Source organism: Sinocyclocheilus grahami, unplaced genomic scaffold (assembly GCF_001515645.1).
Source record: "Sinocyclocheilus grahami isolate Dianchi unplaced genomic scaffold, SAMN03320097.WGS_v1.1 scaffold301.1, whole genome shotgun sequence".
Classification (NCBI taxonomy): Eukaryota; Metazoa; Chordata; class Actinopteri; order Cypriniformes; family Cyprinidae; genus Sinocyclocheilus; species Sinocyclocheilus grahami.
Genome location: NW_015505480.1, coordinates 576,554 through 599,477, shown reverse-complemented (window position 1 = coordinate 599,477; position 22,924 = coordinate 576,554). Strand labels below are relative to the sequence as shown.

The 22,924-nt window shown below is 36.6% G+C and overlaps 1 protein-coding gene across 1 annotated transcript; it reads left to right on the top strand.

Annotated features, from left to right (window-relative positions):
• Positions 1 to 13,845: 13,845 nt before the first annotated feature.
• On the top strand, positions 13,846 to 19,560 carry LOC107601199 (osteopetrosis-associated transmembrane protein 1-like). Its single transcript, XM_016293278.1, has 7 exons — positions 13,846 to 14,332; positions 15,157 to 15,271; positions 15,466 to 15,560; positions 15,650 to 15,760; positions 17,254 to 17,419; positions 17,720 to 17,849; positions 19,078 to 19,560. The coding sequence occupies exons 1-6, from the start codon at positions 13,952 to 13,954 to the stop codon at positions 17,773 to 17,775; spliced, it is 924 nt and encodes a 307-aa protein (XP_016148764.1). The 5' UTR covers positions 13,846 to 13,951; the 3' UTR covers positions 17,776 to 17,849; positions 19,078 to 19,560.
• The last annotated feature ends 3,364 nt before the right edge of the window (positions 19,561 to 22,924 follow it).

Genomic DNA, 22,924 nt, shown 5'->3' with positions numbered 1-22,924 from the left:
GCTACTATATAATACATGTTGCTGGTTTGTGTTAATGTGTATTTAACACTGAAATTTGTTCGACTGCACGTTTTCCCCCTACTTTTTCGTAGATAAAATCTAAATCATCCTTTGTTATATGTATAGATCTATACGTAAAACCTTTATTTAGGTTTTAGATAGACAACATTTTCTTTCTTTGTATAGCCTAGTATGTAACATAAAACTTTCAAATTACAATTTTTTAAAAAATTTTATCATTTGCACTGCTCATAATTTAAACAAACCTCTTGAATGCAACGTCTCTTTGTCGTGTGGTCGCGAAGTTAATTCTTTAAGTTAATTTTTATTTATGAGACCCAGTCTAAACATGTAGCCATAAATAAACAGTTCTATAATGATTTTACGTCTATATATTTAGATTTACCTTTACTCTAATGAGCTCTATATGAAAAAGTTTATTATTATTACTTTTTTTTTTTGTACTAGCCTTTAATGCGGAATACATTTCACCGCAGACTCGGTTCAATTGCTTATAAGTGGAAACAAAACGGGAAATCGCTGTAAAATCAAGTGCGCGCTGTGTTTCAGAGGGGACACATGCGTGCGAGTTTCCCTCGTGGACTGGGAGAATCACAACTGTACCTCTTTGAGAGTGTGCGCAATGACATCTTGACCTTAACAGCGTGCCGTGTTGTGGCCGCCGCCAGTAGACACCCATATTTTAGGTTTAATTATGAACATTCCCACGGTAGCTCGGGGCCATATGGGAGCCCTAAATCTCGGTCTAAATGTGGCGAACGGGGGCGTATCTAATCGCAATTAGTGATTGTCATGTCCTCCTTTAAACGGTGTTCACAGTGCACTGAAAAGAAATTAGGATTTTTGACAGGTGAATGACTGCACATTCAAATGTGCGTTTTTCAGGACCTTATGAGCCAGACTGAGAAAAACAGTGTCAAAGTAAGACCCATATCTCTGTGGACATCACTAGCAAACTCTAGGCTGTGAGTGATTAAATCAAAATGATTCTGAGTGTAATGACTTTTAGATAGCCTTTATGATATGTTAAGAGCATCATGTTCATTTTAAAAATGCATGCATATGATTGTGGACAAATCAGACTTTTTCTGTCCCGTCTCTCTTTTTCTTTCTCATTTCCCACTTTCGCTATCTGTGTGTTTATATGTGTGTGTGTGTGTGTCTGTGTGTCTTTGGGGTGGGGTGGTCTGCTCGTAGTAATCTGCTTAACTCGCCCTAATCCTGTCATTCATAGATAGTCTTTACACAAACATAACCAACATCATGGTTGCCCCGGCTGCTTGCTTTCACTTTTTGTGCTTGTGACTCTCCTCTCAATAACAGTCAATGAAAATCTCTGACAAAGAACCATCTGATTGTGTATCTAGTTGTTGGCTTGACAGAATCAGTATGCAACTGCTTACTTAGCCCTTAAAGTGGAGAGGGACAGCAACACCATCTCTTATCCTTAACCACTCCTGTAACAGCATGTTGGAGATGTTGCAAAAGACTTTTCTGTGTTGGCACTTTGTTCTGAGATGAGCACATGTATGAGGCAGAATCAAATCAGAAAAGAGTTGCGGATTGCTGATGACACTTTCAGTGCACTTCTGTTCCTGACTTATAGAAAAAGAAACTACTATCAAATGAGGACGGGAACTTTTAATATATTTAAAAAAATGGAAGAAATAAATTGACATTACATATAAAAAAAACACCTGAGTAACCTCTTAGCAAACCTCTGCGTTGCCTTTCTAACCCTTAATTCAAATCTGATCAAACCATAAATTACTTAATTAAAAACTGAAAATTAATTACTAAATTAAGTAATTAAAAACTGACCTCTTATTATTGGGCCACTAAGAAAAAAAAGCAGTTTTATTTAATAATTTTAAATGAGGTATATACAAAACATGTTTTCTTAAACCACATATGTCCTATACATATATGGTGTATAGAATATTTGTTTCTGATAGAAATATGTCTGTTAAACTGTTTTGTATTTACATGTACAAATCTTTTTTTTTTAATTTTTTTATTGAATACTCAAAAAAAGTTCTCACTAAATAGAAAGGGATTTATTTTGTATTATTTTGTTTTAGATATTATCTGCCATTCAGATTGTTGCCTATTTGACACGATTTAAAAAAACTTTTTTTTAAATATAATAACATTAGCAATTTCATAACTATCATTGCAAATTCTTATGCAATAATGTTTGTACAGAGAAATTAGGACAGGATAGTCCATATAGTATTTTAAGGGAAATTATATTTTAATAAATATAAATATCTATCTTCCCATAGCAAGTATGATGTATGAATATTCATCATCTTAATCATTTTCTTATTCTTTCAGTTACTGTAAAATAAACCCCATATTTCACCCTTTGATAAACCTTTTGGATTCACATACACAGATGTTTTAATATTAAAGAGACCTGACATCAAATTTAATTATATACATACAAACACACATTCCATGTGTTAGCAATTACCATATTCATTTCATCTCGCACCTTACATGGGGTTAGAATGTCACACAAACGTTTCACCACACACCTGTAGTATTTTCCCATTATGCTGCCTACATTTCAAAAATATAATAATAGTAATAAAGGCCGAACACAACCTCGCCCTGTCTAACTGGCAGGTCGATAGACGCTTTCTGACAAATCTATTTGGGGCAAATTGTCAGTGAGAAACTTCCGCCTGAGCTGGCCCGGACAAAACTGGCTGTTGGACGGACTAAATCCTACTGCAGGAGGGTCGGGACAATGGGCTCTGAATGTGTTGATGTGCTGGCAGTGGCTTGGGCCTGACAATGGCCGGATTAATTGGTCCCTTGGCTGACTGATTTGAGATGGCTTCACTCGGGTCCTCTCCATGGGGAGCCCCATTGTCCTTCTCCTGATTCCCACTTTTCACAAACTCCAAACAAAAGTCAATTTCTTTCTCAAGGGGGTTTGGGAGAAGAGGAGAAATATCGAGACCTCATGGTTCGGCTTCGTGAGAGGTGACTTTAAAAGAGAGCTCCTTTCTCCCCTCATCGTCTAAGTTTTTAAATGGATGACTTAACTCATTCCGTTTCCCTTTCTGCCTGCCCTCCCTCTCTTTAAGGCCCAGAGCTCCTCCTGAGACTTAGAGGTGTTATCGTCAGCGGGACAGGAGAGAGGCACCTGTTGCGAGTGCTGGCAGGCCGGGCCGAGGAGCTCGCTCTCATTAATATTAAAACGTCAGAGATGCCATCATGTTGCTGCGCTGAAATCGGTCTGATGTTGTCCCCCCCGACCCGGCTCCCTGGGGACCGACTCTCCGCTTCCACAGTCACTCATGAAGGGCACCCCCTCTACCCTCTCTCGCTGCCTGTCTCTTTTTTCTGTCCTCTCATTATCATTCTGCTTTTTTGAAAGGCCTCGTTAACAAATTATGACAGCTGGCTAAAGAGGCTTTAGCCGTTCACACCATTTCGGCAAACAGTTTAGGGGCACGAAATGACAAACTTTATTCTGCTGTGACATCAACTTTCTTTTAATTGTTTGCGCTCTCTTATTTGTCTCTTCAGGTGACGGTTCATCAATGGCATATTTCACAGAAATAATTTGCTGCCAAAGCCCATCACATCATTTGATGGCTTTTATATGATATGATTTATTTTATATTTTTGACTTTTCTTTATATATTGATTTAGCTTTTTGTTGTCATATTTGCAGTAACACTGAAAAATTTGGATCATTTTTGACTAGTTACGCTTGTATGTTCTGTGTCCTGAATTCATTTTAATTAAAAAATGTTATAATACATTAAATTCTATAATATATTATTAATATATTAAATAATATATTTTTTAATTGATAAAATAATCCTCTCTCTCTGTCTCTCAATCACACACACACACACACACACACACACACACACACACACACATATAAAAGTCACTTAATTTTGTTGTGATTTGTACAATACCGATTGTGTCAAAGCAGCCTGGTAAGACTTTTCTTTATATATTGATTTAGCTTTTTGTTGTCATATTTGCAGTAACACTGAAAAATTTGGATCATTTTTGACTAGTTACGCTTGTATGTTCTGTGTCCTGAATTCATTTTAATTAAAAAATGTTATAATACATTAAATTCTATAATATATTATTAATATATTAAATAATATATTTTTTAATTGATAAAATAATCCTCTCTCTCTGTCTCTCAATCACACACACACACACACACACACACACACACACATATAAAAGTCACTTTTAATTTTGTTGTGATTTGTACAATACCGATTGTGTCAAAGCAGCCTGGTATCACTACAATAAGATCCCTTTAGTTAATGCATTAACTAATGCAACTATCAATTAGCAATACATTTGTTATATTTACTATTCATATTTGTTAACATTAAATAGAAATACAGCTGTTCATTGTTAGTTCAGCTCCATTAAATAATATGATCAAATGCAACTTTTTAATAAAAACGTTTGATTTTAATAATTAGTAAATCTTGTAATTAACTTTTAGAAATTTGTTTTATTGTTAGAGTATGTTAACTAATGTAGTTAACCAATGCTGACAAATAGAACCTTATTGGTGTTACCAAAATCAAGTAAAAAGTATATTTTTTCTACTAACCACAAGTATGTAAAGATGTCCAGCAACAATTATTTAATATAAACAACAAATACAAGAAAAATATTTCATAGATGAAATATGATCATTTAATACATTTGTCAAGCTCACCTGTGCACCTTTTGTATTATTTTGACATACATGCAATACAGTGTTTAGCTACTGAATAAATATAGAGGAGAAAAATAATAATTCAAACAAAAATTCAGTTACAAAACGTATGTATTTATTTATCTATCTATTTTTAACTTTTAACTTGTCAAAAAATCATTATTAGCTATTATAATCCTCTTGTCTTGTGAATTTCATTGTGAAATACATTTTACAGACATTAACAACTAATTCAGTTTTAAAAAAAAAATTGGAATAGCTTATTATTGTATTTTATTTATTTTACACTAGCGAAGCTTGGTCTTTGGGCCACCCAATGACAGTAAAGGTCAGAGAGAGCTGAAATAGCTGATGTTTTGATGCTGAAGCTGGCCTCAGTGACTGTGGGAAGATCACACCCCGCTCATTACATGAGGAGGCTTGGATTTTGGGATCAGACAGAGGGTGTAGAGGGAGGGGAGGTGAGACGACATCGGAGCTGGGGCGGGGTGTTTTTAGGTGTAACTGATGGATTCATTGTTTTCCCAAAGAGTGATTTGTGTTGTTGTTTCTGTTCATTCTCTACGATCAGCTTTATCTTCATTAAGCTCGATATTAGTGTGTTACGTTTACGTGAATGGCATCCGTCGCCACGACTATCTCCGTTGTAGGTGGCCTAATTGAAAGAGATAATAAGTACGTCAAACTTCGAATTTCTCGTCTTCCTAGTGAGAAACGCTAATCATACAGTTGCCAGACAGACTAGAAAGGTTTTTCCCCCAAACTCGGACTTTCTCAAAAGGTTCAAACACAAATGGTACACAGAAGACTGGCCCTTGCCCCACACTCCTTAGACCCCAAACTATCATTCATAACCTTTCTGCTTCGCTCCGAAAAGGAAAAGAGGAGAGGAGAGAGGGAGGGGAGAGGAGGACTGTGGGGAGGACCATGAACGCTTATTTAAAAAGACTTCTTTTATTGGACCATGTGCAGGCAGTTCACTCACAAAGGCCTTAAATAGGATATTTTCTGTTCCCTATAGTTGCTTTCCCTTTTAAGTGCCGAGGCAAAAAAAGTAAGTTTACAGCTCCTCTCACAATGAAGCTCTTCACTCCCAGGTTGCTGAGACCCGGGCTGACCTGGGAAAGTTAATTAGGAGGCCAACAATGAGCGAGCCCGAGCAAAATACCTCGCCTCTCCTCCAGCCAAAGATGTCATCCATTAATTAGGCAAATCTTTAAGGTGGGCTTATTGAATTTACAGAAAGGCCGCAGTTTGGGCGGGCCGCGTTTTTTGATCAGGCCCTCGCCCCAAACAATGCCTTCTCCTGGTTAAGGAAAAAGGGAGGGGATTGGTGGAAGCAGAGGAGGACGAGAAAGAGAAGGAGGGGAAAAAAGGAGAGGGAGAGAAAGAAACGTATGGCTTGCAGAGGCTCAATGGGAGTAAGGACGGGGAGATTCACAGGGGCTTGGGGGGCATGCTTCAGCGATGATGTCATGCAAAGGCAACCTGGGGGCTTGGGAAGAGTGGGAAGGAGTGCGTTGGGGGGGCCACTCAAAGTTAACATGGCTGCATCTGGGCCAAAGCCTTCTCTCTAAAGGAGCAAAATGCATATGCACCCCTGCTGATCAGAGCCAGTTTTCACCTGGCATCTGCTCTCCACCGCGGCCGGATTTGCCTCAATGCGTTACCGTGATCAATTCATGAGCGGTTATGCATTTCGTTTCAGATCAATATTAGTATCGGCCTTATATTTGTGTATTGTTACATTCCAGAATGACTGTTGGCGCTCGGCAGTCCATCATATTTGAATAATTTCATCTATATGGCTCTAACAAAGGCTTCTGCACTGGTATGGTTGCTCTGTTTACACAATTATTTGTGACAATTGTCATGAAAAAAAAACCAAGTTGAATATGTATTAAATATGAACAGAGACAAACTGTTTCCATTTGTCAAATATGTTTTCAGCAAATATTTTCAGTTGAAATAATTGCATAATATTACTCCTGATGCTTTTTTTATTTTTATAGAAAAAGGCTAAAAATGCTACAGTAAAAACTGAGCTTAATATATACGGTGTAAATGGATTAACATTGCATTATATGTAATTACACTGTAAGATATTGTGAAATGTATGTTTTTTGCAAGTAAAAACTATAAAAAATTGGTGTAAACAATCAATTTAATTTTAATTAGTATAGATTTGCAGTAAAACAATATCTACGCGACACATCATATAAATAATTGGTAACACTTTAGGGACCAATTCTCACTATTAACTAATTGCTTATTAGCATGCCTATTATTAACATATTGGCTGTTTATTAGTACTTATAAAGCACATATTCTGCATGACCATATTCTACATCCCTAATCCTACCAACTATACCTTACTAACTATTAATAAGCAGCAAATTAGGAGTTTATTGAGGCAAAAGTTATAGTTAATGGCAAGAATTGGAGCTGAAAATAAAGCGTGACAAAATCATTTAGTTTGCTCTCATTGTCAAACACATAATAAGTGTGATTTGTGTTACATTTTATATTATGTAGTTAATGTTTATTTGATTATTTTAGTGTCACGTGTTACACCATCTGTATACCATCTGTATACCATCTGTATACCATCTGTATTGGCCAGAGTTTTATAAACTCTGATTCATCACATGGCTTTCTGTTTTACCACCTCTATTATCCTGTTGGTTATAAGTACATTTTAAGGTAAAAGCAAATTTAGTTCAATTGCCTTGGTATATTAACATTATATAATTTAATGAAATTATTATTAGGTTATAAGATGTAGTAAATGCATCAATATGCCATTCCATTATACGCAAAATATACATTTTAACTGTGAATTTCTGGCAACCACAACTGCCAATTTTTTAGAGTACTGACATGCAGAAAATAATCTCTGTTGCAGAATTAGATAACAGTTGTCTAACAGTCTTTAAATTGTATGTCAAGTCTTTGAGTGAAGGCTGAAAGTGTATTAGTGATTAGATCACTTAAGAAGACAGTAAGAATCTCACTAACATTACACGTCACACAGAAGGGAAATTCCTTCAGGAACTATATTGTCCTGGCCACATAAAGCCAAGCTGCTCTTTTTATTTGATTATTTATGACTGATATAAATCACCAAGCAAAGCTTAACTTTGGATTTAATCTTTGTGGGATTTGGTCTGCGTGTTGAGATCCGGCTCTTTAGGAATTTCATTGCTTCTGGAATTCCAGACTTCTCAAACTGAGCCCTGGTGTGGTTAAAGCTAATGCTGACACTTGTACGCAGGCAAGCCGTATAGTGTGTATAAAGCTTGGTAGGGGGGAGGCTGGGTATCTTTCTGTCCTCCTCTTTGACATGACCGGTCTTTGAGAAAAAAAAACCCTTCCCTTGAAGGCCATACCCCTCCTCTCATAGTTCATGCTGCTTTAAGGGCACTGACTGGGCTGAGCACTACCTCCCTAAAATACACCCTCCCCCCGGCCGTCCTAATCGGAGGGGTGGATCTATGTGTTTTGTTGCTTGTCAAAAACAATCACTCTTCGGGCCATTACAGTTGCTGCACGTCCTCCTTTAATTGGTGTAACGCACGGAGGAATGAAAGCGAGGGCGGCCTACAAAAGCCGGCCAGTGAATGAGAACCGACTCGCACTGAACTGTTCTTCAGGGCAAAAAAAGTTCATAGTTGGCAACTAACAAGGAGTTGTAGGGGGGTCTTTCATTCAGCGATATCACTGGTGAAACTGCCAGCTCACCAAACCATAAAAATGTATTCACTTTTATTATGTTGGATTAAAGTTAACATTCGTTTCAGTCAACTGTAAATAAAAATATGATAAATTATATTACATATTGCAGGGAAATTGACTAAGGCTCTTAAAGGTGCAATTTTCCCTCTCTTTAAAGAAGTTTTACATGAAGATTTATATGATTTATGTTTTTAAAGACTCTGTAAATGAGTAGCCTTATAAAAGCAGTTTTATTTTACATGAAGGGGGTCTCCTAATGGAGGTGGCCATTTCTAGATCACATGACCAGCTGAATGCCATTTGCTTCCATTATTGGACTCTTTGGCTTCATCAGGTAGGCACTTATTTTGAATCAGTAATACTTTGTGACCGTAAAAAAAGGATCCAGCATCAGTTGCATCACTTCACAGTCATTCATGAATCCTTTCCTGAGGCCTCATGGTCATGGGATAGTAAAGTGTCCATTGGATGCACACCAAATGATTATGAATACTATGAATTCGGACATACTGCTCTTTTTATATACTGTTTTTTGCCTACTATAGATGAGGGAAGTATGTGATTTCGGATGCATTTTTTCAGTTATAAAAAAAAACCAATCATGGCTGACTTTTTTCGTTGGTGGACCCAGGCCTCTAGGTGTCACTATAAGTCCAAGACGATAGCATAACACAAAGAGTAAGTCCTAGGCGCAACAAAAAGTGACCTGTAAAATATTGTTAAAATGTTCATGCAGTTTAAGTCCACTTAGTAAACTCTAACTGTAACTCTTTTTCCCCAGAGAAAGCTGACTCTAACCACCCCCTTCTCCCTCTCTGATCGTCCTGTGCTGGAGGTTGTCAGCCGAGTTTTATGTCCAGTTCGCTGGAGCTGAAAGAAGTCAGCATCATTTCTTGTTATGAAACAAGACGTCCTTGCCTTCCGTTCCGGGTGAACGATGCCTGGGGTGACTTGCATGGAGCGATGGCCTCGCGGTGGCGCTCCACAGAAGCGACCAACAGTGAGGAAGTCAATGCGCCATTGTGAATCGAGTTTGTCGGCTACATGTTTGGTAATTATCCCGACTGTTTGTTGGAGACTTGGATCTGCAAGCCAAGCGGGCTGACAGTGGAGCACAACACCGTCAACAAAGATTAACTTCTTCATGAATGGTCAACATGTCTAGTTGAGGGAGACAAGCTCAAGACATCATTGATTAGTGCTACCACTCAAAACAATTGATACAATCCACAATTTTTTTCACAGGCTGAATAAAAACATCATAGAGGACTTGTGCTTTTTGAGAAAACACATATTCCTCTATTAGAATACGTTTAATAAAACCCACTAGCATATATGTAGGCCTAGTTGTAAAATTATATTTTTTGTGAAGGTCTAGCCAGAAGCAAAGTTTAGCCTGTTAGAAGTTGTTTTGCTAAAGCAGAACAGAAACTTTCAGGATGTATCAAACGGCTCTGACATATTATGTTCATTAATCACCATGCTTTTATCAGCTAACATAACATGGCATAATGGTGGGTACCCTTCCAAAAGGTATTAATACGTACCATTTAGGTATATGTCCATTTAAGATACTATGCACCCTTTAGGGGTGAATAAGGCAAGGCAAGTTTATGTATATAGCACATTTCAATTACAATGGTAATTCAACGTTCTTTACAATTAAAGCAAGGAATTTAAAATTTTTAAATGATTTAAAAATCTATTTAGATTAATTAAAACAGTTAAGAATAAGAGATAAGGACACATAAAATACAGTTCAATAATTTGTATGAAAATAAGGTAAAGGTACTGCCCCTGTGAAAGGTAGCTGGTTTTACATGGTCTCTAGTTAGACCATCCAGGTCATTTATGGTCATTAGCTGGTCCAAACTGATCTAGATGATGGATCAGCTTGAATTGTATGAATTGGGGCCGAGATCGACCTCACAGACCAGTGTTCCACCTTGACCACCAAACTGATATAAATATTTTGTATTCCAGCAGGAACACATATGCTCCTATGACCCAGCGGTGGGGTTACTGCCCAGAAGGTTGGGTTAAACATTTAACCCAACTGTTGGTTGAAGACAACCCAATCGCTGGGTTTGTCTATATTTTACCCAGCGCTGGTTTGTATTTAACCCAGCATTTTTTAGAGTGTAGAACTAATTCTAAACAAAATACAAATTTTCCAAAATTTTTGTTAAAAAAAAAAGTGTATAAACCTTTTCAAATGGTATACTTTTGTAATAATATGTACCTTTAAGTTACCAATATCTTTAGGTACAAAACATAATCATATACAGTATTTAGGTACAAAGGTGTAGGCCTTTGAAAAGGTAGCCTGCTGCTCCAGTGACAGCTTTTGTACCTTTTTAGTGTATGCTAAAAAATCTAACACCACATTTGGCCTATGTCCCACTTGGGGGGAAAAAGAAACTGTGTATCACAGTTTGTAACTCTTTAAAAGGGTACTGTCATATAGAAATTACTAACTACAATCTCTTACCATCTCTTATCCCACTCTTGTTTTGTTTTACTTTTAATGGGGCAACTGTAGGCTACATAATCTCAAATTGTCTCAGTTTTGTTCTGAATTTTATTTTATTATTATTATTATTTTATATATATATATATATATATATATATATATATATATATATATATATATATATATATATATATATATATATATATATATATATATATATATATATATATATATATATATATATATAGGACCACCATTTATAGTATGCAAAATAGTGAGGTCCTGATATTCACGTTTTAACGAGAAAGTTAGGAGTAATTAATTAGGCTGCAGGGCTCTCTAAGCTATTTAGGGGCATCCGTTCATTGAACATTGAGAGCGCGTTTCTCCTGCCCAGCTCTTCTCGGTTCACATTGCCTCTCAGACGGCAGAATAGCCCAAGCCTTGATCCTCGTCAGTTGTCATCCCCAGTTCGGTTCACTTTGGCCGCTGCTAGTGGGGAAGTCAGGCCTAATCCCTGGAAGGAATCAGGGCAAAAGAAAAGCAACAATAACCAAGTCAACCGTAAAAAATGAAAGCGAAATCTCTATTATCTGCTCCAACATTTCCCAGCGATGCAGTGAAATCAGGCTGGTTTGTCATTCGAGTCAGACTCCGGGGGGAGAATCTGGGGTCGCTTTGGGTTGGTAGACTCACACGACGTTTAGAGAGCAATATTTCGGCGAAAGGGGGCCTCGCATTTGCAAAATCCCCCTCACATCCCGCCATAAGCATTAAATGCAGTCTGACTTTATGTTGTATAGGCAGCGCAAAACAAGAAAAGAGGCACAGTTCTCACATAAAAGAACGCGGTTTTGGGGGATTAGGGACGTCCCAAAGGATGGAGAATAACTTCTGCATAACTTTACAGCTCCTCTCTCTCCAGGTTTAGACTACGGCTTAAAGCGCGCAGTCTTTAGTTAACCCTTAACTGGTCCCTGTAGTGCGAGTCATTACCAAGTCAAAGTTAAGGCACTGAAGAGCGATACAGTCGAGCTACACTGCAGAAAGAAAAAAAAAACGAGACCGAATCGCATTTATTTTTTAATCTTACAATTTGAATATGTAGCATTTGTATTTTATCAAGACAGGCCTATCAAAAATGCATTAACTGTCAATTAAGTTATTCACCAAGACAAACGATCAAAAGAATCCACATTCAGTTGTGTAGCTGTTATTGGTGTTTAATCCAAAAGTTTTTATTTGAATGGCAGAATTTTGTTTTAAGATTTTAAACGCCTTAATTGGAAGAACAAAATAATTAATCTCGGGATAATGTCATCACGATCACATATGCCTCATTTACCTCAGAAATCATCGTGAGGGTCAGATGACCCATGCAATCAATGTCTCTTGTAGTTCCTTGAAAACCTGCTTTTCGTTTTAAAAATTCATTAGGATAATCTTGAGCCACGCACAATGATAATTTTCAGAATTGAAGCCAAGTTATCCAGGCTCATCCCTTTGCTTAAGAGCTCTCCAGTCGATGAAGATACTTCACTTAGGCAGCCTAATTAGTGATTTTTGTCCTCGTTCAATTGCCTCTGTCTCCGTTGTGCATTCAAATGAAGTCCTTAATGCACATGGTAGCCTAATTGTAGGCCTACCTGTATAAAAACCTGATTCGTTTCACAATGATCAATAATCTTTATTTCTTCCAGGACATGTGAGGTAACGTAACATATATAATATATATAAAATATTTGGGGGTATTTTCACTGCAAACATCCTGATGGTATCACTGTATGATTGTATAGGTTCATAAACTCCCTGCTTGCAAACCAATGAATTCAGCTGCCGGGGGGGAGGAGTGGAGGGATGACTTGGATCATCCAATTTAAGGCTATCACAATAACAGAGCTGCTACACTGTAGTAGTGGAGAGCTAATGCCACAATCCACGACATAAAACCTGCGAATTTACCCTCAGACATCAGCGCACGCAGTAGAATAGCCCTTAATGCGAGGCATTCTCAGCCCCCCATTTCCATCAGGCGCTCATGACTGCAGAATTGCCGCGGACTGCAAGTTATCAAGAGGCACTAATTTCACATTAAAGACCATTGACTGCAGTGGCTTGATTCGAGGGTTTGCGACAATTAACACAATCAGAAACGGAGCCCAGATCGTTTACCTTGACTCCGTAATTATTTTTTGGCCGCGCGCGCTATAGCCTTCACACTCGCAAAATTGCACGCGGTGTCAAAAACCGAGAAGAGAGAGGATGCAGAGCGTTTTCATAAAGACACCGTCTCCAAACACACACAGAATAATGAAATACAAAACGAATACAGTGAGAAATATATTAGACTGTTTATTAATCCCGATTTTAAACGGTTTAAATGAGGTGTTTGCGTTTATGTTGTTCACATTGACTAATAGATTCATATTGATAGGGATAAATAAAATAAATAGACTATATTCTGTGTGCATGATCAAAAACTAGAACGAAAATATGCTCATTCTGCAACTTCAACTCCAATAAAACCGTAACAGCACCATATAGCCTGTTTTCCTAACAGCTGAATATTCACAATGTTATAAACTAGTAGTAAAATGTATATTTCATAAAAACAAATGAGTATCACATATATTTTACGTTAAATAGATGGCAGAGGCATCATTGACCCTATTCAGCTTTTTATGTAATTCTGATCAACATGCAGAAATTCAACTCTGAATTAGAAACGTAGCCTAGTTCTAGTTAAACCAAATAGTTTAGTTTAAATAGTACATTGTATAGACACAAAACATCTGGAAATGGATGAAACGGGACTCAATATCCAGTTCTTTCAACTTCACTTTAGACATTACAGGTGCGCTTCTCAGTTGAAATCCCGTCCATCGCGAGATTACCTAACCCTAGTCATGTGACCGAGATTTAGGGAAAAGAAAGAAAACAGGAAGTTGTGTAGAGTTGCAAAACGCAGAGCGACAGTGTGTCGTATTTGGAGTGTATAAGATATGGAATTGTTAACGAGATTAACATTTGTATCAGCATGCTTATTTGCAGAGTGGGCTGTTACTTTCATTGCCGTTGCTAACTGCTCTAGTTCCCCCTCAGAAATGAATGGCGACAGTGCACTAAAGCTGCCATCAGCAGACATCCCTGTAGCACAGAAGAGCACTCTGGGATCTTTCTACTCTCTCAGTCTTTCATCTACATTTCCAGAAGACTTGGAAGTCAACGAGTATTGTACTGAACTGCTTCGCATCTACGGCCAACGCTACGTGACTTTCGCGAACTGCCTCGTGACTTATGCACGACCTGTCAGAGTCTGTCAGAACTGTTACACTGGCTTCAACAGTCTGGAGGACATTTATAAAAACATATCATTTGACAAAGTAGGTGTTCATTCCAAGTCGAAATGTCCATTTTTAACACCAAAGTGCCTATAAATGTCCTTGCGTGGTTTGAAGGTTGACAGAATTCCACGAGTCACATGCACTCATGTCTCGTGATTGTGTTCACGTTCACCAAGCCCGACTCACACTGACTATGGAATATTTTAGTATGCTTAAAGAGCTACTTTTAGTTATTCTAAAATAATATTCTCATTGTACCTTTAAAAAAAACTTCTTAAAAAAAGCTAAAGATGTCAATACATACTGTATGCTGTCCTGTATGTTTTTTGTCATTGTACAAGTTGTTATAAAATGTGACCCAGGACCACTAAACCAGTCATAAAGGTCAAAAGATTTTAAATTGAGATTTATACACGCTGAAAGCTGAATAAATAAGGTTTTCATTGATGTATGGTTTGGTAGAATAGGACATTATTTGGCTGAGATACAACTATTTGAAAATCTGGAATCTGAGAGTGCAAAAAAAATCTAAATATTGAGAAAATCGCCTTTAAAGTTGTCCAAATGAAGTCCTTAGCATTTCATATTACTAATCACAAATTCAGTTTTGATATATTTAAGGTAGGACATTTACAAAATATCTTAATGGAACATGAGCTTAACTTAATATCTTATTATTTTTGGCTTGAAAGACAAATTAATAATTTTGACCCATACAATGTATTTTTGGCTATTGCTACAAATATACCCATGTGACTTAAGGCTGGTTTTGTGGTCCAGAGTCACAAATCAGTTATGGACTGCAGCTGTAGAAGTTAATTGCAAAATACTTTATGACTTGTGATTATGTGTTGTCCTCATAGTCTGCCCCTGGAAATGTCAGTTGCCATGACAGCCTGATGCGTTCTGATAGGTTGATGCTGCTCTATACCCTCTTCATCAAATTAGATGAGATCTGGACATCAGCAGAATGCAAGCGTAAGTAACATAGCCTGAAATTTTGTAGGTTCAATTAAAACTGACATTAGACTGCATGCTTCCCTTAAGCATGTTTCTTTCATTTTCACTCTTAACCACTTGTTGCAGTATGAAGAAATTGAGTCAGTTTTATGATTGGTTTTTATTTAGTTATGATTATTTTGAGAATAATTCTAATATTCTTTGTTCGTTAGAATGTCTGAATGAAGATCAAGATGCTCTTTCCAATGATACTCTTTACTTCATGGCCACTCTGAATCAGTCACTCTCCTGCTTTGAACAATATCAGGTAAAATCAAATGGCTCATATACTGTAGATAGGTACAAGCTCAGTTAAAGAGATTACTTGAGTTTGAGAGTATCCTGTTCTCTTAATAGAGGAACCACACTGAACTGTGTAAAGACTGCAAAACCTCATACAAAAGGTTGAACGAGGTCTATGGTAGAATGGAGAAAAACCAAATGCTCTGCATTGATTTAGAAGACGCAGTGAGTATGGACTAATATACACAAACCCTGTTATTTGATGCAAACACAGTCCTAGGTTATCAAATTAGGTTTTATGATGTGGAATTATGGGAGAATTGTAAAACAGCACCCTCTATAGTCCTAGATGGAGAATATCAAACATATTTTACAAGCTGTTCAGATTTGAAATTGAGATGGACTAATATACACAAACCCTGTTATTTGATGCAAACACAGTCCTAGGTTATCAAATTAAGTTTTATGATGTGGAATTATGGGAGAATTGTAAAACAGCACCCTCTATAGTCCTACATCTGTGCAAACTAAAGGCTGGAATACACAATACGACTTTTGTAAAAGAAATAAATAAAATTGCTTCAATTTGCAGTCTGGACGAGTTGACGATAGTTGCCGAAGTCAGAGCCAGTCTTCAGATTTTGGACAGTTGGAGGAGTTATGAGGGGCACAGACTTTTTTTAGCCTTAGACTATGATTTTATCCAGATGGAGAATATCAAACATATTTGATATTCTCAATGCATCACTTTGCTCACCAGTCAGATGAGAGTCCAAACAGCTGATAAAACATCACAATAATCTACAAGAAATCCACATTACTCTGTCCATCAATTAACCTCTTGTGAAGCCAAAAAGTGCATGTCCATAATACATAATAATGCTTCCTCCAGTAAAAAAGTCCATCCTCTGTCGTCCTCTTACATTAAAATTTGTTTAGAAACTGGTTTGGACTGTTTTCACTTGTGCTTGATTTGTGCATATTTCTCTCGTGATTCAGATGAGATGACTTTTTCACTGGAGAAAGCAACATTATGGATAGAGGACTCGTATTTAAGCCAATTAGTTATTAATCAAAAGTTTATTAAGTCTTAATGTTAGATTTGTTTCTTACAAAAGTGCAGCTTTTCACAGGACATTAATTAGTGGGGCCTGGAGTAGTGTGGATTACTTGTGGGTAATTGTAATGCTTTTATTAATAGTTTTGACTCTCATTCTGACGGCACCCATTCAGTGCAGAGGATCCATTGGTGACCAAGTGATGGCAAATTTTCATTTTTGGATGAACTATTCTTTTAAAAGTGGTGTAGTGTATTCCAGACTTTACAGACAGTAGGAGCACCAAGGTTATTGGTTTTATTTCCAGGAAATGTATTAAAATCCATTATAAAGTGTATATCTAAAATGCATTTTCCTTTGGATAAAATCATAAAATCATCTCCCAAGCACATTAATGTAATGTAACACACTAATCCAACAAAAGCCATTGTTTTTTTGTTGGTACAATGTATTTTAGATTTTTTGTCCACCATAATCTTAAATGTCTTATTTAGCTTCTTGTTAATTGAATTACTTTTGTTGTTTCTTCTGTTTTTACTAGATGTTGGTGTTAAAATAAATAAATACATTTTTGTTGGTACATTGTGAACCAGCCTTAATGGTAGCAGATTATGATTAAACTATCAGAATTGTGGTATCATTACCTTGCTTATTTCTCAGATGAACATGACACAGCACCTGTGGAGTAAAAACTTTAGATGCTTGTTACCTCGGGAGGAGACGGTGCCTGTCATCGCAGTGTCCAGCTTCATGCTCTTCCTCCCCATCATCTTTTACTTAAGCAGCTTCCTGCACTCAGAACAAAAGAAGCGCAAGCTTATACACCGTAAGTAACTTGCCTAGCCTTGCAAATGGTCTCTTTAGAAAGTTTAAGTAAAAGGGCAAAGGTATTTGATAGTGTTAATTGTGCATGCTTGATATTTCATGGTCAATCACTTTCAGACAGTATTTAACCAAGCGGTCTCTAAAACTACTAATTTTAGCATCTGTCAAAACATGTAGAAGACAAAGTGTGTTTTTAATGCTCTAAGCAGGTCTCTGACTTCAATGTTAAACTGTGCATTGAATATTCTGTTGCATCTCTTGCCAGTTTAGTTCTAATCTATTCTCTCCTCCTGATCCACAGCCAAAAGAGTCAAGTCTAGCAGCAGCCTAATGAATATCCAAGACAAATTCAGCTGAGTGGAGATGAGGCGAGGAGGGGAAGAGAGGGCACTGAATCCTGCTAAACCAACAGGCACTTTCAGCATGGATGGGTAGAGTTCTCATCTTCTCCTGGACTCCAAGCACATCTGGGACCAAAGACTTTATGATGCTCTACAGATGCTGTATTCATTTCCTATTTAAATCTGATTCTTTTTTTGCGTGATTTGCACTATTGATTTAAATACGCCAATTGCAAGTTTTACTGATAATTCTACTGATTTTCTCAGAGGATCAGTGATGATTTCAATAATTACAGTGGATGCTAGTATTATATTATTGTATTTAAGGTATGAAGGAGATGTGATCCCGAAAGAGGGACATTTATCTTGTACATTAGACTGGTTATTCTGCATTTTTACTGCACTAACAGACCATGTTACATTTTATATTCTCTATTTTCCTAGGTGATAACAAACACACACATAAACGCATGTACACACACACACAGTACATGGCAATGGTACCACTTCTGGAAGCACTCCATGTGCATTAGAGAAAGATCTTGTAACATACTTTATTCAGGGTCAAAAGTGTATGCAGTGAGTAGAGGAGAAAAGTAAAGGATGGAAGAGGCAACATGAAGCCTTTTTAGATGGTCCATGTGCCTGTTTACTTCACTTTTAGTTTTACAATGGATTTGCCATAGTCTTCTCTCATTGTGTGGTTATATACTAAACTCAGATATTTAATGAACACACCAATTATTCTAAAAAAGATACACATGGAATAGGAAAGTTTAATTAATAGTGATACATCAGAGAGATCTTTCATTTTCTGTACTCAGATGTTGACCATAGCATTAAGTAAAGCATTATTTTGTATACTCTGAATGCAGTAAGGTTTATTCATAAGATATTTGCATACTTCTATAGTTGCGAAATAGTTTTCAATTCAAATAGCTTCCTCATACCTCTATTTTAATTTTGCTTAACTCCTACAGCCTTCCTTGGTGCGATTAACAGGCTTGTTGTTTTCAGGTTTACGTGGACTTTCCTTGGATTGCAAAGCACCTGTTTCCCCAGTCATTAGCAGCTAATCTAAATGTAGGATAAAGTTACTTGGCCGATTAATCGTAACAACACATCCGTTAAGCTGCATTGGCTTTTTGGTCTTGTGGAGCCAAGCCATTGCCTATCACACTGCCTGTTAAGCGCATTTCACTTGATTTATCCAATCATATGATCGTACAGGAAGATATGGGGAAAAATAGCCTTTTCATTTGTGGCTCATGAGTGCAATGTCTAACAAGAATGACAGCTTTCATATCTGCAATGCCAGATCTGTAGGTGAAAGTCATTACTCCTGACCTGACTGCCAAATGTAGCAACCAGGCGAATTTTATGGCCACGTGTTCGAGGAACTGACGCAAAACCTGAAATACCTTTTAAGATGTATGACCCGAGCCTTACTTTACCTGACAAGAACCTTAGAGAGGATGAGGGGGACCTGGTGGGGGATGTGAGATTATCCGTCATCACGTTTTGCCTTGGTAAAATCGGAGCAGTGACTTTGGACCTTGAGCAGTGAGCCCATTATGAAATATCCATGAGCCTGAAACTCAGCAGGGACTGATCCAACAAACCTTCAAAGTAGCTGCTGCATTGTTTAAATGTTGCCATTAGGATTTTGGATGACTTGTCATTATAAATCATTTTTGTGTGTTAATTAATGATTGCTTTGTGCTCTTTTGGAAAAACGTGCTTACTAACAAAAGTCTGATTTTATTTTCACATTTTGTAAGGCTGTAATTTTATTATGAATAATAAAGAGAACTCATTCTAAAAGTGTTTCATTTTATTGTATATTTATTTTTTTATTTATTATTCATATGTATTGTTTATTTAGTATATATTGTATACAGCATGATTAGCAGTGTGAGTTCTTACCATGCTTTTTATAATAACCCCTCTAGCTTGTTTCCAAGCTCCATAATCTACCCAAAGGAGCTTTAATAGGAATTGACTAAGAAAATCATTCTTATGATTATGAGGAAAATGTAATTTTGTCATTTGATTCAATGTCAGTCACCCTCTGCTTTTTAATTATTAAAATTCTCAATATTGCTTGAATATTGTTTGTAAGGAAAAAATATAACATTGACAGTAGTATGTATATGTCAGCATAAGTTATTTTGTTTCTTATGTGTTAAAATTAGTACAGGTTAGATAAAATATTGCAAAACATGACATTTAATCCATCATATAAGGTCAAGTATTATGTTGCGGGTAAAAATTCTCAAAGGACAACTAAACGTGGTGTTTTAGACAGCAAGAAAAAGTATGCAGTGTTTGTCGACTAACTGATAGATACAACTTGTATAATAGCAATATCATAAGAAATATACTACGATTTTTGTATAATAGTATCTGGGATATAAATGAGATACTGTGAATTTAGGTTTACTAATCAAATTTGTATTTCTTTCTCATTCATCCCTTCATGTAATTTTTGTTTTATATCTGTAATTTGAGGTTCCTTCATCTACTCTATATAAATCTGCTCTGTCATCAATCACACATACTTTCTGCGTAACTTTGGTAGTTACGCAAACTTTTTATAGCTGTCAATGAGCTAAAGTTGAATATGGTGCTTTGTTGAAGAAATATAGCTTTATAATTAGAGAATTCTCACTTAAGAGCCAACATGTGTTGCTGAATGAAAGGGCCCATTATGACCTCATAAGGGTCAAAGTCTGAAGATCATGGGATTATGGTATTATGATTATAGAATCGCTTCATCACAGTGGTCACTTAGCACCGCTGATGGCAGAGCTCTCCATTCCAGCCTCCATTTGCTGCTGATCATTCTTAAATGTTCAACCCCATTACAAAGGTCGTATGAGAGGTCAGCTGGAGGAGACATCGCAGATGCTGATTGGTGTGTCAGAAACCTAAGGTGGATGACTTCTGTGCCCCGTAGCTTCTTTTAATAAGACAACAGGATCACAGTCGGCAAGGCTTACACAGACCCAGGGGGTCTGGCAGAATAAGAGCTTTTGAATAATGGGCCATGGCATAAGGGCAGAAACATCTGACCCTGTTGGGCACCCCTGCCCTCTCATCTTTGGGTACAGTACATGGCCCATCAGCTGGATAAGACGGCTATAAAGCCTCTTGAAGACAATAATAGAGAAGATTTGAGGGAGGCAATAGGTGGCCATTGTGCTTCGTCTTCATCATGAGCTGCTTTCAGGACTATTTCTAAAATTAGTTTGGCATCTGAATAGCTCAGTACACGAAAACAGAAAGCACTGGATAAAATAAATCATTTGCTTCACTAAAGGCCTATATATTAATGTCCATGATGTTACACACTCAACTCAAGATGCTAATATTTCTTTTACTCTCAAACGTTTACTAATGGTAATGTTTGTTTACTCTCTATTTCGTATTCATACTGAACAATTGTACAATTGTATATTATCTTAAACAATATTTGTATATAAAGTGCAAATGTCTGTATTAGACCGTGCAGATATTCAGTTGTGCAAACAAGTATGCAGTGTGCGCAATAACACAGTCACAAGAAAGGGTAATAGGTTCTTGGTTTTTATCTGCCTTTATGGCTCAATATTTTCCTTCCAGACTGAAAACACAAAAGTTAAAAAATTTTTGTTGTTGTTTTTTTGTATGTGTGTGTGTATGTAAAACCCTTCAAATATTAATAAAGCTGGTTTTATTGCACACAAATCCATGTCTTCTGTTTATTCTGTTTTATAACACGGCTATAAAGCCTCTTGAAGACAATAATAGAGAAGATTTGAGGGAGGCAATAGGTGGCCATTGTGCTTCGTCTTCATCATGAGCTGCTTTCAGGACTATTTCTAAAATTAGTTTGGCATCTGAATAGCTCAGTACACGAAAACAGAAAGCACTGGATAAAATAAATCATTTGCTTCACTAAAGGCCTATATATTAATGTCCATGATGTTACACACTCAACTCAAGATGCTAATATTTCTTTTACTCTCAAACGTTTACTAATGGTAATGTTTGTTTACTCTCTATTTCGTATTCATACTGAACAATTGTACAATTGTATATTATCTTAAACCGTCAGGTAGCAAAGAAAATAGTCCACCAAGCACGAGCAACAATATTACAGTAATATTAATAAGTTTAATTTACCTGGACGAACGGTCTATCCAGCGTCACCATGAAATGAAAATATTTGATCGACCAATCAGAATCAAGTATTCCGGAGAGCCGCGTAATATTGTTAACATGCAAATATTCTACTTTTAGGTTTCAAATGATTAGACTAGGATCATGAAAATAAATATTTAATATCTATGGATTTTACCTTTATTTTACAATATCTATAACTGAATATCCACTGATAAGATGCTAACTGTAAAAGTACCACTAAAGGCCTATATATTAATGTCCATGATGTTACACACTCAACTCAAGATGCTAATATTTCTTTTACTCTCAAACGTTTACTAATGGTAATGTTTGTTTACTCTCTATTTCGTATTCATACTGAACAATTGTACAATTGTATATTATCTTAAACCGTCAGGTAGCAAAGAAAATAGTCCACCAAGCACGAGCAACAATAGTACAGTAATATTAATAAGTTTAATTTACTTATTAATTAAATAAGTAAATTAAATCACCATGAAATGAAAATATTCTACTTTTAGGTTTCAAATGATTAGACTAGGATCATGAAAATAAATATTTAATATCTATGGATTTTACCTTTATTTTACAATATCTATAACTGAATATCCACTGATAAGATGCTAACTGTAAAAGTAAGTTTTAAAATAGTTTTAAAAGAACCATGTCACTCATTGTAAAAAGAACATTTACTTAATATATCTGGGCAAGAAACAAAAGTAAATGTCACAGTCTTAATTTCCATGCAACTTGTTATAGTTGATTTTTATACAGATTTATGGCCTTATAGTGCATAACCTCCATGTAATAATGTGTAAATTAAGATGAGGGGTTGTGACCTGCACAGTTACTCCTGCATATTTAACTCTGTCTGATTAACGCAGGATGGTAAGAGCATCTCTCAAGTCTGAAGTAAGCAGTCTCATCACTGTAGCTCTTTGTTATTTTGTGCTTGCCATCACTCAGGTCAATGGGATTGAAGAGGAAACGGCAAAGGT

What these genes read in the sequence shown, in the direction of transcription:
- LOC107601199 (XM_016293278.1), top strand. Translation starts at nt 13,952, where the DNA reads ATGGAATTGTTAACGAGATTAACATTTGTATCAGCATGCTTATTTGCA. An exon ending in AAAACATATCATTTGACAAA is followed by an intron (nt 14,333 to 15,156) that starts GTAGGTGTTCAT and finishes TTGTCCTCATAG; the next exon opens with TCTGCCCCTGGAAATGTCAG. An exon ending in CCTGCTTTGAACAATATCAG is followed by an intron (nt 15,561 to 15,649) that starts GTAAAATCAAAT and finishes TTCTCTTAATAG; the next exon opens with AGGAACCACACTGAACTGTG.